This window comes from Oxyura jamaicensis, chromosome 2 (assembly GCF_011077185.1).
Source record: "Oxyura jamaicensis isolate SHBP4307 breed ruddy duck chromosome 2, BPBGC_Ojam_1.0, whole genome shotgun sequence".
In the NCBI taxonomy this organism is placed as follows: domain Eukaryota; kingdom Metazoa; phylum Chordata; class Aves; order Anseriformes; family Anatidae; genus Oxyura; species Oxyura jamaicensis.
In genome coordinates this window covers 20,754,343-20,771,182 of record NC_048894.1, presented here as the reverse complement: position 1 = coordinate 20,771,182, position 16,840 = coordinate 20,754,343, and the positions used below count along the sequence as shown (strand labels likewise).

Genomic DNA, 16,840 nt, shown 5'->3' with positions numbered 1-16,840 from the left:
TGCACTATATGTTTGACTCTCAGCCATCAGCAGAGCAAAACAAAATGACATATTTTAAGACTGCAGCTATTGCACTGTCACATTCCTATTGATCTTTGTCCTATGTGGTGTATAAATTTTGTTTATGGCACAAACACTATGTATGTGGTTGTTCTGCAGAAATAGTGCCATATGTAGGTCATCACTTGACATATTTACTCCTGACCAAGACTACTAAAGAGAAGTTTGTGAGTAGTATCATCTTTCCTTAGCTGGAAAAAAAAAAAAAAAAAAAAAAAAAATCATGAGTGCAAACTCATGAGTGCTAGTGTTTCAAGTGAGACCCGTTATATTCATTACCCAAGAGAAAAATAACTCCTTGCTTTCAAGCTGAAGTTACAGGCATCCATGAAAAGTGGGCATGATGAACGATGCATAACATTATATATAAATAGTGAGGGAGGTGACTTGCTTTGAGACAAATTCTCTGAACTTTAACACAGATGCCAACATCAACAAGCACTTCATCAAAATGATAACTGAAGTCATTTTCCGAGTCAGTTCTGGACTTAGCTGGCATTATCTTCATAAAACTTGCAGTCTGATCAGCATTCAGTTTTCATTTAAGCTTGTGTAAATGCAGCGTACCTCTACTCTGGGTACAATGAAGTAAAGTAAGAAATGAGATGGATTTGAGACCCTCGATCCTCATCACCTACTGCTGAAAAAAAGGAAAGACAGCTTTCATTCCTTCTTGCGTTCCCTCAGTGCTAGGGTCATTGATTCGTGTAGGACAGCCTCAGGTGTAAATCAAAGCGGCTTGGAGAATGCTCTAATCCAGGGAATAGAGATACCTTGATTGTCAAGCACCTTTCCCAAAATTAGTGACCAAGAGGGAGATGACCTGTTCTGTGAGCAAATTCTGTGTCAGAAAATTTACCTACTTGGCGAGGATCCCTAGGGGCTGCATGCGCTGGGTTTATGGCACAGTATAAAAAACCTAAAATGAGTTATTGGAAAAAGATGGTCCTGTCATATTTTAAGTACTTTACTGGAGAACAGGTTATATTTTTTAGGGTGCAATATTTCTCAAGTACAAATTGAGCCAAGCAGGTGCTAATTTGCTTAAACCAACAATCTGAGTGAGACAGATACTGTGCAAATGCTTGTGTATGCATTGAACGCAAGTTAATCATAAAACAGACGATAAGGAATATAAGTAGCAGAGTATAATACTGTAAATAGTATTGACTTAGTAGTGACAGTTTGCACAAAGATATTTAAAATTGAATAAAACTTGGGAACAAAAAGAAAGAAATGAGATCCAGTCAGGGAAAAATAAAAAATAAAGAATATTAAGTCAGGTCCCACTAGTCCCACTTTAATTTATGTCTGTTACAAAAAAAGTCTGCAGCCAAAGTTTGCTTAACAGTTGGTGAATATGGTTTCATTGATATACGTTCTGCGTTTAAATCAGAAGCTGAAACTGGTTCATGAAAAATGCCACACCAGAGTATGCCACCTGCTGCCCCAGTGGTACAGATTGTGGTGATGTTCACAGACTATGAACTGTTCTCCTTGTGGGTTATTCTGTCTGTTGATCATCGTATTTTTTCCGGGAAAAAACGAAAAGAAGACACAAATCTTCATTTTGAAGATGTGTACATTTTCAAGCTGTGTTATTCCTTTTAGGAGAGAGAAAATGTTAGTGTTTAATGTCTAGGAATATCTGTCCCTGTAGTCCTGCCTGTGGATTAAGTGAGTGCTGAACTGCCATCACATTTTCCTGGAGATTTGGAGAATGAACAGAAAGTACTTAACTGTTTTGACCAAGTCTAATTTTAGAACTGTACAATATGTAGGCAAATGCTAGATATATTTTAAAACATACATATGTGTATGTTCAAAGAAAAAGTTTTATTTATTTATTTTATATTAGGTCCTATTTTTCCTTTGAGCTCCTTAGGAAAGTAAGGAATTGCATAACAGACTTGGATTATTTTACTCCAAGACAGTACAGTTCAAGAAAAGAAAAGGTACTGAATTCTACAGTTCTATGGAACTTTCAGAATTATTTATCTATGTAAAAAAGCTAGCATTTAAATTTTGTAAATTAATTAGTTTTAAATGTTCAGCAAAGTTAATTATTGTTGTCTAATCCCATGGTAATTTATTCTCCCTTTGTACCAGTATGATGAGTATCTAAAATGGGACATGAACTTTTGGAAGCTAAATGTTCTCCTTTGCTTTCTACTTACATTTTCACATTAATTTTTCAATAGCAGAAAATGAAAGATGATTTTTTTTTATTAATTTATTTTTTTTACCTGCTACTTACCTTTCATGTTCAGACGGTTATGGAATAGTTTTCATTTTTTCTTTTATCTTGAGTAGCCTCTAATAGGAAATTTTAGAATACTTAGAAGTATGTCAAGGACATTAGCTTGCTGAAATTGTCTGTTTGTTGCAATGCAGCAGAGATTTTAAAGTCTTTGGTCAGCCTAAAGTCTTTCATCCACTGATACTATTAGAAGTAAGTCACAATACTCTTCTGAGCATTCTTTTATATTTGCTAGAGGATATAGGAAATGTGATAAAGGATAAGCAAGTTTATTAACCCCCCTCCAGTGTTTGGCAAAGATTGTTCCTTAATATTTCCATTCTTTTTCTGAGATACGGTTCTACAATGGCAGTTTACTATGTTTTGCAGAAAACTCCTTCTTCGTAACAGTGAATGATATGTTCAATTCTCTGCTATTCAATGATAAAGTATTATTTAGGAGATTTGACAACTTAATGCTTACTCATATCCCTATTTTCCGATATTGAAACGAATAATGGCATATAAACCATCAACTCTGTTAGTGTAGAATTTTTATATTGTGGAGTTTTGTATGAATATGTATATTTTTAAAAAATAAAACCAACAATTTGTGTTGGCTTTTATTTTTAAGGAAGATATTTGATAGCAGTGAATTCAGTATCTGTATGACTACTTTTTTTCTTTGTGGCATGTCTAATTCTAGCATCTAATAGATAGTTAGCTATCTGTGGCATAGGATAACTGAATGCTTTTTGCAACTAAGAATATTAGAGGAATTGAATCAGATATGATGTTGGGTTGCTAGGAATTGGACATCCGTGTTGCATCAGCACTGCAATGTTTTTAAATTGTTACAGAGGAATTGCCAAATTTTATTTTGTGGATGATCATTCTCATAAATACCCATTTTCAGAAATGTATTCATGAATGCATAATCATGTTTTGATGCCCTTTTAACAGTTCATCTTTTTAATGACAAGGTGAACTTATTAAGGGCTTATTAAAGGACCTGGGTGTCTAGCTTTTACATACATCTCTCTCATACTGGAGTCCAGAAATCTGTGTTAGGTGCCCTTCTACATCAAAATGGAATAGTTCAGGGTATTAAAAAGTTGTTCAGCAAAATAAGCATCTGTTAGTTTTTGACTGTATTGTTATATGTATATATTACGTATATAATGTATACTTATATGTAATTGTTTATATGCAAACGATATCTTATCATTGTGGCTATAATTTTCTAATATAGGGTGGTAGCTAATAAATGTCCAGTAAAATAATCTTAATCGATTCCCTTGCCATACATATTTTTCTACAAATTTCCTGTTAATGGATGAATTTGATCAGAATAATTTAAGTGGTGTGTCCATGTATGATTTAAATATAATTTCTGATTCAAGCTTTATTCTGTTGCACAATGCAAATGCAGTCAAGCTTTTCATATAATTTACCTCCTGAATAGCATCTCCAACATGTTCCAACAGCAATAGGATTTTTCTTATTGAAAGAATACATAGATTTTTAAAATTATTGGCTATTTGATTATTGCTTTTTGCATAGTATTCTAATTTGTTATTTTTTTTTCTAGTTTGTTAATTTTTGTTTAAAAATTTCTGCTGTTTCAAGAACACCTAAAAAGGTGATCTGCAAAAAAAGCAGTTAAGTATTTGTAATATTCTAACTGTAGCTAAACAAGAAATACAATGAACTCTTGGGTTGCGTTATTTTGAAAGCTGGGAGGCAAGCAGAAAAAATAGGCAGTGGTTCATAGCCACAGTATATTTGATGCATAATACATACCTAAATTCACAGGCAAAGAGAACCAGAGTACGATAAATAAATAAATAAATAGATTTTTCTGAGAAGATAAAGAAGCACTAAGATGTACTGCATGAAAAGTCTAAATACTGTGATGTCAATACACAAGTGCTAAAACTTACTCTTTAATTATTTCCATGTGTGTTTGTTGTTGTTGTTTGTTTATTACAATGTATGACATCTCCAAAAGAAGCATATTTTTGATTTGTGTATTAAATGAGGTCCCTTAAGGAAAAATAACTCCTAAAATATTCCCTTTTCCCCTAAAAGCAAAGGGAAAAACAGAGCCACTTCCCTGTTTTCATCTCTATATGGCTCTATCTGTTTTGCTATTTGTAACTATAAGCACATGTGAGGATTTGTGGAGTTTATTCTGAACTTCTTGCTGATCTGGAAGGTAAATTTTAAGTTGTCCTTTGCCAGACAATCACATGGGTTGGGATGTGTAACTTTCTGTCCATAATACTATCCCAAAGTGAATATTTTGACTTCTGGAACAGATGAAGGATATGCAAAGGTGGTATAAGTAGGTTTTTGTTAATCAATGTCCCATTGCACAAGGAAAAAAAATAAAAAAATTTTTTTTTTTTTTTTTTTTTTTTTATCTAGAAAGTATCAGGAAACTGTACTGAGCAGATTTATTTCCAACTATAATTGTTTTCCATGTTTAACTGTGGCTTCTGTAATAACGTAATCCTGTGGTCATGTGTAAGAATTATATTGAAATGATCACTTATTTTTCACTCAGGTGACTGATATACCAGTTTTTTAAAACTTCAGAGGTAGTCATCAATTTTTTTTAGACACTGGGATGGGGAGGAGAGAAAAGTGTATTGGAACAATCACAGCCAGATAACCCATAAATATGTTCAGCTTCACGGTTTAAATGGTGCCAGTTTCAACCTGGAGAGCCCTTCCTCCACAGCCTTTAAGATTTTTTCTAACTCTCAAAGAATGAACAGAATTGGTAAAGGCCTATTCTGATAGATTCCTGAGGGTCTCTTTGTACAAATGCCTATTTAGATTTTAAATACCACATAAATACGAAGCCCATTCCAAAACTTATTGCCAATGAAACTGTTTCATTTTTGGATACAGAGACAGTCCTGACCCAATGTTATGAAAAAGAATACTGTTTCTTCTTCTAAATTAAAAATCCTCTCTAGAATGCGCACTTAGATGTAAATTGTTTGACTGCGGCAGTTCATTCAAATTTAGGCGTATTTAAGGGGTTTTAAAATGTGCTTTACTGGAACCCTGTGGCTTTTATAGCACATTAGACCTGAATTAAACAGCAGGGAACCTTTTCCCCCCATCATTTCCAACTGTCCTTTCCAGGCCAGGTAGCATGATATTGTTTTTAGAATTATTTATACGTCTCCATCACTATTTTATCATGGTTTTAAATGCTGCAGATTTCTGACCTCTAGCACGGTGCAAGTTGTCAGAATCAACCTGGGTGGAACAGTCAGGGATTTTTGGTAATCAGAAAAATATTGCATGATTCTTGTTCTTAGGTTTTTGGGTCTGCATTCATGAAGTATGGGATGTGTTTTCATATCCTCCTTCTCAAGAAGAAATAGAAGTAATTCCTTATGTAGGGAATGAAGTCGTCGTTGTTGCTGTTGTTGTTTTCGACTTGTCATCTTAGCAAAATACCATGCTCTTTACCCAAACCCTAAAACGATGACCCATAACAACTCGGCTGTGTTTGAATTGGCATCAATTAAATCATTACTAATAAAACTAAAACTGTTGTCTGGTAAAAAGTTTTAATATATTTTGAGATGAAGAGTTACGTCACACCCTCCTCAGTCCGTTGTGAGCACCCGTGGGTCTCAGTTCACAAAGATGTACCAGCCATAATGTGTAGGGCCTTTAGACCAGACCTGACAAGCAGTGTGGAGGATTTGGGGTGGGACAACAGTGGGTCCCAGCAATGCTGTGCTTCATATCCTCTGTCGGCAGAGCAAGCTCAAGGCATTGTTTGGGGGAAAATAAACCACAGTGGAGGTTGTCCTCCTGTGTTCTGGTTACAGCTCCAAGAAGAGGAAGCCCTCCGTATAGGTTGGTACAGGCTGCACTGGGCTGGATGGCAGCTCTTGCTACCTGCTTAACCCTTCCTGTGCAGAAAGGCTTTCAGCCTCGGTGTGGGGCCACAGGACCCACTGGCTGTTCCTGCAACTGCTTCTTGAAAATAAAACTTGTAAAAATTCTGTAACCTAATGATACTGACTACCGGTATAGGTATGAGAAACAGGTATCAGCAAGTCTCTCTGTGAGAGAGTATTTGGTGATTTTTTGCCAGTATTTGGTGATGGCCTGACATGACCACACTCTCAGAATGCCTCTGCAGCAAGGTGCCTTGCTTGGGGTCCCTGATGGGTGCTGGATCCTCCTCATTTTGGAGTTTGCTGAATGCTTTGTTGGGGCTGACACTGGGCTCTTCATAGAGTGAGGTAGCTGTAGGCAGACAGGACTTTCAGCTCAGCCAAGGAGGAAGCGCTCAACTTTTGTTGAAGTGCTGGGGATAGGTAGCAGCTTAGTGCTGATGATGAAATCTCAGGATTGGATTTGGCTTCCTTAAAAATAAAAATAAAATTTTAAAGTGTCTCATTCTTCTCACAATTTTTCCTTCCATTGCTGCTGTGAGTGGGATTACAGTGTGTAGGCAATGGAGCCAAATTACAATAGCTTTGGCCGTAACCATGTTTGAATTTTATGGCTTTTACTGTGTATACCTAAATTCTCATTATTATATACATTTTAATTTTATTTCTTTGTATATTAGCAAAGCATAGTAAACCATTGCAATTTAAACTTCAAGAACAAGTACTAGGCAAACCTGATGTCTTACTCCCTTGTTCTCATTCCCTTCTGAAGTCGAAAGGGGCCTTGTAATTGCTTTGAAAGCAGAATAAATGTTCCATGCAAGTGCAAGCACACCTCTTAAATATACTGCAATGCAAGTGAGATGCATGACCTCCTCAGTACAGAACTATGGTTAGTAATCTCCAATAAATCTCAGCCAAATGAAGATCTACTGTGCAATTCCATCATAACTGAGCATAGTATATGGCTTGCCAACTGTTTTATGATTCTAATTCCTGATTGGGTTTATCCCAAATGAGTTCAGAGTGCTAGTAGCTAGAAAAAAAAAATATTGCAATCCATAAAATGTGTTGATATTAAATAACGAAGGTAAGTAAACAAGACCCTTCATAATGTTTTAAATGGATAGTTTATAGCATAAAAGCGCATTTTGATCTTGTCTATTTAACAACAGGAAAAAAATGATGCTGTCCTTTAGTTCCTAGTGTGATTTGTAGAATGTTTCACAACATGTTGATCCAGCGTACATTTAACATGGACTTTTGCTCAGAGTTTTCCATGGCAACTAGAGATTTTAGGTGCTCCAGTCTTTCTGTGCTCTCAGTTGCTAGTAACTTTTGAAGACTTTGACCTTCAGGATGAGCCTAACACAAGCATTCCTGATGATTCAGTTGCTTTGGAACAAAGCGTCAGCCATTTGCCTCACATAAATTGATGGTCATACAATCAGCAAATATTTTGAGAAGAACAGTATATGTTTTGAAAGTTCTTTGTCGCTTTTATTATTTTAAAAAGACAACTTACAGAAACCATCCTCTGTGTACAATTGTATATATGCATGTTTGTGAGGGAAATCTTCATGTTTTTTTTCTTTACTTTGCAGACAAAACCTGTTGCATTTGCAGTTCGGACAAATGTTGGTTACAGTGCAGCTCATGATGATGATGTTCCAGTCCCAGGCATGGCCATCTCATTTGAAGCTAAAGATTTTCTTCACGTTAAAGAAGTAAGTAAAACTTAAGGAGTAAGTGAATCTCTCTAAAGGTCTGTTTGGTAATAGTGCTACCATTTCTTAATGGTTAGATTAACCTCCCAAATCTTCAGGTCCTGTTTTTCATGAAAGTTATTTCCCTGACACAGAAAATATTTTATTGTTGTTTACTGAAGAACTGAAGTCATAAATTTCAAGATATACATATCAACAGTCAAAAAATGTACTTTGAGTTTGCTGCATTGCTTTTCTTTTCTTGTGGTTTTTCTTTGAAAACTTCCAGGTTTTGCACTTTCAAACACCTAAATTCTTGTTCTTTCTCTCCTACTTGCAAAACAATTCAAACTTGGTAACTTTCCTATACAAACCTTCCTAAGCACCCTACTGCTCTATTCTGAATGATTTCATTTTACCAGATTTCCCAGGTTCTGGTCATATTCCATTGTATTTTGCCACAAAATGGTCCATCCAACAATGGAGATTTGTAGCAGAAGAACTGGAAAATTTGCTTGAGGAGGAGAACAACTTAGTCATACACTTGAAATTATGTTGTAGACCCATTTTAGATTATCCAGTTTTTTAACACTGAAAAAATCCCTCAGTCATTACAATTCATGATGCACAGTAATTTCTGCTAGGATGGGTACTTTGTAGAAGCAAGAAGCTTTCCCTAATACACGGGTAGAAATGCAGGTAGACAAATACAAAGGAAACACAAGAAGTGGACTTTTAGTACCTTTATCCTGATGACTAGTGACCATCATTTTCCATATATATGAAACACATAGAAAAAAGGGATAATTTGGATTCCAAGCAAGTGCATATAGCAAAGACAATGTTTGAAGTCTGATGATAGTGCAAAAAAGAATTGCTTTATTTCTTACGACAGAAGTAGGGATGAGCAGGCACAGTCTTGGCAAAAGAAAGCCATAAGCATTTTCTGGTGAATCTGGAAAAATATGGTGCAGTTTGGTTGGATTAAATGATTTTGTATGATTATCTATTCCATCTATATGTCAAATGAGCTGGTATTCTCTGATTTCACATCAAGCCTTTCCCCTGTTTCCATGTGAACCAGAAACAGGCTGTCAGCATATTTCTGTTAGAATATATGTTTTTTTTCCTCATAGCTGAACTTAGTCTTGGGTGTAAAAATACATGGAAGATAATGAGGAAGACAGAGTTTCCCAAACTTTTCCTAATCTTCAGAAATATCTTGAAAGGAAGCTTATCTCAGCTGAGGTGTTACATTGTCTGTGGGCGGGTGCATGTAGCGCTGTGGAATGAAAAACAAGATTAGACTGCAGTTCTTTATGCAGCTTCAGGTGTAATACAACAAGCACTCTGCACTAATTGCCTGTAAAAATCAAAAATGTTATTTCCCCTCTGAGCAGTTCAGGGAAGTTGTCTGTCCAGTGATGCTAGGCCATGGCAGGGATGTGGCTGGGACCCTGGGCCCCAGTCAGGTGCACTGTCGGGCTGGGAGCCCAAGGAATCAGACTTGATGGGCAATGGCTGCTGCTTCTGGGGGGCTCGCACCTCTTCTGGAGGGTGCTCAAGCAGCACCCCTTCCTCATCCTGCCCATTCCCCTGCAGTGGCCCTCTCTTGCTTGCTCTCCAAGGCTCTGTAACCAACCAGACATTGCTCCTTCATTCATTTTGGTGCTCCCTATCGTTAACGTAGGGAGAACTGAAATCTCTAAAATTTAATTATTTCTGCAGATGAAAGTTAAAAAATCATATTATATACACTGCTATAAAATGTAGCATTGCTTTTCACATCACAAAAATTTAAGAAAAACAGCAACAACAAGCAACAGTATGACAATCTCCCATGATGTTTGACTGCACAGCAATGTAATATAGGATTGATGTTGTCCTGTTCTTGTCTGTGAGGAGCTTTCTCCAATTTATGCTGCTGAGAGGGCTCAAGCAAGGAAAACCTCATTTTTTCTTGAGGGCTGCACTGATTAAATATGAGGGAAATTTGTTTTTATTAAGTTAGAGTCATTAAAACTCAGTACATATAAAGATGACAGATTGCTTCCTGTATGAAGAAACACGTCCTGCAATCACAGTCAATCCTGAATTTTTCAGGGTTTAAATGCATGGCCATAATTCTGCTTTGCATTTAATTCCTCTTTGTATTTCACTTGGCTCTCCAAATACAGCTGTCTTAAAGAGAATCACTCACCCCAGCCAGCACCTTGAGAGCTGGACACATCACTGCCAAAATGTCCACTATTGCTTTGTAACATTAGGAAGTGTTATCTGTGGTATTACTTTCTCGTAAAACTACCTTATCCTCCTTTTCATATCCTGACAACAGCAGTTAGCATTGAGACTTTGCAAGCATGAATGCTTTTATGCATTTTTATGCTTTTATGTAAGAAGGTGCTTTTATTTTTGTAAGAAGAAAAAATTCCTATAGATTTAATACTTCTATTAATTAAATTAAGACTAGTTTTGTCTGTTGTACTATAGGACAGTTTTAATAAGTACTGACTGTTCAGATTTTAATATAATGGTGTTTTTTCAATTATCTGTCTCTTCCTTTTACCAAGCTAAGCAATACTACTTTTGCAGATTTTGTGTATAACATAGGCCAGATCCATATAATGGCAACCTTTGTTGACTCAATTACTATAGTCTTCCTCCACCTACAATGTATTTGAAATGCACACACATGTCTTTAATTAGCATTTTGTAGCGAAAAGTTACAATTTTAATAAGATGTTTAAGCTAACACAGCTTTGAGAAATGCCTGCCCCTGTGGGACTCTCCATGGGCCACAGCCTCCTCCAGGCCATATCCACCTGCTCCACGGGGGGCTCCTCCACAGGCTGTAGCATGGAGATCTGCTCCATGTGGGACCCATGGGCTGCAGGGGGACAGCCTGCTCCACCAGGGGCCTCTCCACAGGTCACAGGGGAACTTCTGTGTGCCTGGAGCACCTCCTGCCCTCCTTCTGCACTGGCCTTGGGGGCTGCAGGGCTGCTTCTCACCCTGCTCTCCAAGCTGCTGTTGCACAGCAGTTTGTATTTTTTTTTTCAATCTGCTCTCCAGAGGCCCACCCAGCGTCGCTCCCTGGCTTGGCTTTGGACAGCAGCAGGTCCCTTTTGGAGCTGGCTGGAGCTGGCTCTGATCTGACATGGGGCAGCTGCTGGGCTCTGCTCTCAGAGGCCCCCCCTGCTACCAAACCCTTGCCACATAAACCCAACACAGTGTATGAATACATATTTTTAAATTGGAGCACTCATTATCTCATACTTAAATGGCTGAAATTCAGTTAATTGAAATATCATGTCCATTTGTATAATTGTAATTTTTTTAGTTATCCAAAGGTACACATTCCTTATGGATCTGTCACTGTCTGCGTAACATACAGATGTATGTATGTAGGTAGTAGAAGATATATATAAGAAGTGGAATATGGTCATATTTCAGAAGGTAGTAGTGAGTTCAGAGAAACAGCAGAGTTTGAGAAGTGGTATTTTATTTAAAGTACAGAACTGAGTTTAATACGGCAAGAAAAAAATAGATTGTAAAAATTGTTGCAGTGGATAGGAGCAGATTGGAAGAAATCTCTGGTGTCCACTGAGGAGAAAGATCAAGGGAGAACAAAAGAAACTAATGTATGAAGAGAAAAGACAGTGAAGCAGAAAGAAATAAAGATGGTGAAATGGGTGGAATTAACAGCCAGGAGAATCATGATGTTTTGTGAGAGAAAGTTTCTGCTTAAGTACTGTAGCATTTTAATAATTTGGAAGGTATAATTATTTTAATGTATTTCTGAACATTACCACTATTCTTCATTGCTATAATAACATAGTACAGTGATTAACTGCAGGGAAGAATTACATAAAATGACTTAGCTGCAAGTTAAAAATAATAACAAAATGATCACAAATACAGTAATTTCGTAGTACATGACTTTTATTTCTTCTTTTTTTTTTTTTTTTTTTCTGTAGAAATTTAATAATGACTGGTGGATAGGACGGTTGGTAAAAGAAGGCTGTGAAATAGGATTCATACCAAGCCCAGTCAAACTAGAAAACATGAGGCTGCAGCATGAACAAAAGGCAAAGCAAGGGAAATTCTACTCCAGGTAACAACAACAAAACATTAAAAGTAGAAGCACTGCTTGTAGCAGTTATTTTGGGAATCAATGCTTTGTATGCTGTAGATCTTTTTTTTAATTGTTAAAATTGCCGGTTTCAAAAATGTGGAGGCAATTTAAAAAGTAATATTTATGTATACGATTAATAATGTCATTGCCGTTGCAGAGTGCAAGCGGGTGCTTAGGTTGGTGGTCTGTGATGGCCTGTGATTTTCATTCTGGTTTAGTTTCATACAGTATTTGTAGATACACATTGCAGTTAGTACATTTGCTATGTGCAAGCACAATTTTTGAGCTAAAAATCAATCCCCCTAAGTTCTATAGTGTTATATTTTTTTCACAATACTGTATGTACTAAACCATTTTAAAGATGATTTCAGAAAATACAGAGAATGTTAATAAGATTATTTTTTTTCATAAAGTGAAGCCAGTGGCTGTTATTTAGCTCTCAGAGAAAAATGTTTTGTTCTGTCTCATTTGTTGTGTCTGACTACAGCCATAAGGACATAAAAATACAGATTTAGTATCTAACTATATTGTACAATAATGTCAGATCTAATACTGTGATCTTTATATGGAATTCTTAATACAGTAGTTTTCCATCAAAAGGTAACACATGTAGAAACAAATGCCATTTGCTTCTCCTTGAGTATATAGGATACAGAAATATTTCTATTATGTTTGAGTGGGATGGAGCTGGAGCTGAGAAATCATCTGGGAAACATTTTGGAAGTCAGAAAGGCTGACTTCCAATGGGAAGGGCAGCAGTGTCTGAAGAGCATGTCAATATGAGGAGGACACCAGGATGCTGCAGTGTCAGCTGTCTTTACTGGCTGGGAAATGCTTTTCCTATGAGCGTCCCATCCTCAGCAGGATGGTTCCTTACTCGTCTCCTGGCCTTTCTGATGCAGCCACATCTGACTCAATGATTTGGTCACTTCCCAAATTGTAAAAGCTTCTGTTCACCAGAACTTCTTGCTGGAGATAACAGTGTTGTACACTACAAATGAATTTACTTAGTGATTATAAATATTTTAAGATAGAGAAAGGATGAACTAGTACTGCCTCATTAATTGTTTGAAGAGAGAAACACACATTCTTACATTCCTTTCAGTGCTTTTCTAGTTATGGTAACAAAAATAAAGTTGCTAAAAATATTTTTCCATTTGCACCACTTGGGTAGGCTTTCACAAAGCAAAACATGACAAAATTTCAGGCTGTTTTATCTTCATTGGATGGACTTCTTTTACCGAAGTGCTACCTTGTACCAAGAAAGCAAACAAATTTGTAGCTTAATTAAATTGAAAAGACATTAGCCAAACACACTGTCAGTTTCATTAGGACGCTCTTCATAATTATTCTGTTAAACAGATATTCTTATTGGTTTAAAAATTATGTATAGTAATAATAATATTAATTGTCAGTAATGATCAGATCACATTAAGATCATAATAAGAGCTTATGTAGCAGAATGAAGTTGCACGGCAGAGCAAGGTGCATTATTGGTGTTCGCACTTCCTCAGTCTTCAAAATGTACATATGTTTTGTGTAAGATGTATATTTTAAACCACTGTCAGAAATACTGTTTGCTTCTGGGCTAGCAGCTCATTTATAAAACAAGTAATAAATAGGCTAGAATAAATACTGAAAAAGCTATAAAACTTCAAACTAATTTGTTGCTTTACTCCAGTAAATCAGGAGGAAACTCTTCATCCAGTCTGGGTGATATAGTTCCTAGTTCCAGAAAATCGACGCCTCCATCATCTGGTGAGTAGGTCATGAACACTTCAGATTACAGAATCAGGCATTTCATCTGCTGAAATTTATATTACTTTTAGTTCTGTTTTTCTTATTTCTGATGTGTTTTCATTGCCCTATTGGTCTGATTTGGGTTCATTTGAAGTAGTAGAGTTAATGTCTGCAAAAGTTAGGCAATGATAGGCTCTTAGCAATCTACAGAGTTCCTTCTTTGCTTTTCCCATGAGGTTTTATAGCAGAGGAATAGTCAAGTGGTGAGACAGTCTTGTGATAAAGACTTGGTCTGGGGAATCCTGCTGAACAAGAAATATGTTCTGGTAGAGGAGAAAAAACAGCAATAAGAATAAAAATGCCTATGAGGTTTCTGCCGTAGCATCAACAACCACATTATTTTTTAACAGGAGTTTTTAGTTTCTGATTTCAGGTTTCAGTTCTGATAATGAAAACCTGCTTCACATAACTCTAGCATACTGTTTTTTGTTTTTTTTTTTTTCTTTTCTGACAGAAGACCTTTGTCACAAGTATTGTTTTGAATTTAGAGCATCAACAGACTTAACTTTGGTTATGTTAGATTTAAGAAGTATGAAGCAAATTCATCATGAGTTGGAGTAGGACACTGGCATTAGCCCGTTTGTAATCTTTATCTTCTCAGAGAAAAAAAGGACAGTTGGAATACTTGAAATCAGAAAATACTAGTGAATATTGCTAGCACCTTGCCTACAGAGACAAAGATGGGTGTTTTCATATCATGTTATATTATATATGTTTATATAGAGCTGGCATACAGAGCAGGCATCTTAAAATGGTCCTGAAGATTTTAAAGCATTTGCATGGACATTAAGAGAGAGACAGGAGTTCAGTCAGGTTATGGCAGTAGCTTCATGTGGTTAAATTAATTGAAAAATGTATCTGTCCTTCTTGTGAAAATATAAATTTGTTTGTAATGACCAACTTTATTACAGTTGCAATTTGTTTATCAAAATTCCACTTATTTTCCCTATCTGCCATTTTTGTAAGAAAATATATATTTTAGTTTACTAATGTGTTTGTCACAAGCTGGTAGAACACCCTTTAATCATTTGTGGTCTTACAAAGGCCTTTAACTGTGCTATTTAGTGTTAAGGCCCCTTTTTCAATGACTGTGTTTTTGCAGTAGAAAGTGTCCATAGACCTATATTGTAATTTTCTAATTAGAGCATCTGAAATGTTATAATATTTTTATATACTAAACCCACTTAGATAGCAGTACATATGAAATTTTCAGAATGTTGCACAAAATTTCAAGGTAAGAGAATAGATAGCATAATTAGGTTGCCCACTCACTGATTGCTAGTGATGCTGTAATTTTCATTGCATTGAGTCATTTCTTCAGACAGTAGTTTTCAGAAACATAGTTTTCTGGAGAAAGAAGAAAATCTATTTATGTTGTTTCAGTTACATTGAAAATTTGGAGAGTATTTATGAGTAGATTGTGTTTGCTTATACTATGACTTTTATATTTGGGATCTGCAGCATTTTGTTGCTTATCTTAAAACATACCAAGGGTGAAAGAAGCATAATTTGTAACTAACACTACAGACAAGAACTCACTTGGCTTTTAAACGCAGTTCAATTCTGACCTGGTCCATTTCTGCTATTCCCAGGCCTCCCCTTTGTGAAAGTGTAATAAATGGCAAACACATCAATTATTTAATAAGTTGAAGAAAAGATAACAAGAACTGTTAACTTCGTTTTGACTTTGAGTTACGGTTTGTTTGTTTTTTTCCCAATATAAACTAGTGCCGCAAAAGCATGAAACAAGGTGAAGAAAGACTGAAAATAAATAAATAAATCAACCCATACAGTCCTCATTGACTACCAAACAGGATGTGGATAATTGGGAAAATGAGTTTGGGGAAAAAAAAAAAAAAAAGAAAGAAAAGAAAAGGACACAAAAAATCAGCTAACTAAAGATAATTGACAGTTGAAAAAAAACACCTATCACAGATGTTATGTAATGGGAAAACTGAGAATGAAAAATGAAGATATTGATAGCTGATCAAATGCTGAATTTCTCTTTTACAGGAAAAACTTAACAATCCCAATTTTCTTTACAGATGATTTTAGTGGAGGTGTTCTAATATGTCTTATTATGAGTGGTTTATATAGCGGCTGTGCTGGCCTGTATTCAAGAAAAGATAATATGTTCTTTTTATAATTATGAAGAGGATGAAGGAACAGCTTTGCTAGAATAAAATGTTACATGATTTCTGTGGCTGTTTTTAGGAGCAGGAGTATAGAAACAGGCTGCAAATCTGCTCATGGGCTTTCCTGGCAAGGTCAGCCTCAAAGGGAGAGGTACAAACTCAAGGCATGTCAGGGATTGTGGCATTAGATGTGTAGACAATTCAAATGGGAAAATATACTCCTCTCAAATGGAGGAGATCGCTGTCTCAAGTGTCTCTTACATCAGCAGTTGCACATAGCCTTGACAGAAATATTTGTGTGTTGCATAATTTATTAGCACAGGCTGCTGTATTAATTGATGTCCCACTCATCAAGCAGCTGAAAGCAGGTCACTAAGGTGGTTTCATAATAGTTTACACTGATTAATTATAGTTCTGGATAAAGTCTATGCAAACGATACTGCTTACAGATTATTTAGGGTTACATTCAGTGCATGATAATGGCAGGAGAAGAGGGGCCTGTTACCAGCGGGTGTCAAGAGGCGGGTAAGATCTTTTCACGCAAGAGTGATGTTGTACAGCAGATTTATGAATTGCTTTTGTGTATATACTTGCTTTATGAAAACAATTTTAATACAGTACCTAAGATCAAGATAGGGTGCTGTAAACAAGAAGGCTTATGAAGTGTCTCATTTTTTGGTTTCGTAGGTAGTTGTCAGGTATCCATTGGGCTTTGCCTTCAGGATAACATGGCCTTGCATTTTGAAGATGTGTTTATTTCTGAGTCTCTGATGATTTTTTTCTTATACTTTGCAAGCTAGTTACTTGCTAAAGAGGGTAGCTATTCTATATTT

General features: G+C 36.1%; 1 protein-coding gene across 9 annotated transcripts in view; it reads left to right on the top strand.

Annotated features, from left to right (window-relative positions):
- CACNB2 (calcium voltage-gated channel auxiliary subunit beta 2) overlaps positions 1-16,840 on the top strand; it is a 246,915-nt gene that overhangs the window by 194,285 nt on the left and 35,790 nt on the right. For all 9 annotated transcript variants that reach the window (XR_004748786.1, XM_035319475.1, XM_035319473.1 and 6 more), the window contains 3 exons: positions 7,836-7,958; positions 11,915-12,051; positions 13,754-13,830. Coding sequence is in view for 8 of the 9 variants with exons in the window: in XM_035319475.1 (XP_035175366.1) it covers positions 7,836-7,958; positions 11,915-12,051; positions 13,754-13,830 (337 nt within the window). In the remaining variant the exon portion in view is untranslated. The remainder of the gene's footprint in view (positions 1-7,835; positions 7,959-11,914; positions 12,052-13,753; positions 13,831-16,840) is intronic.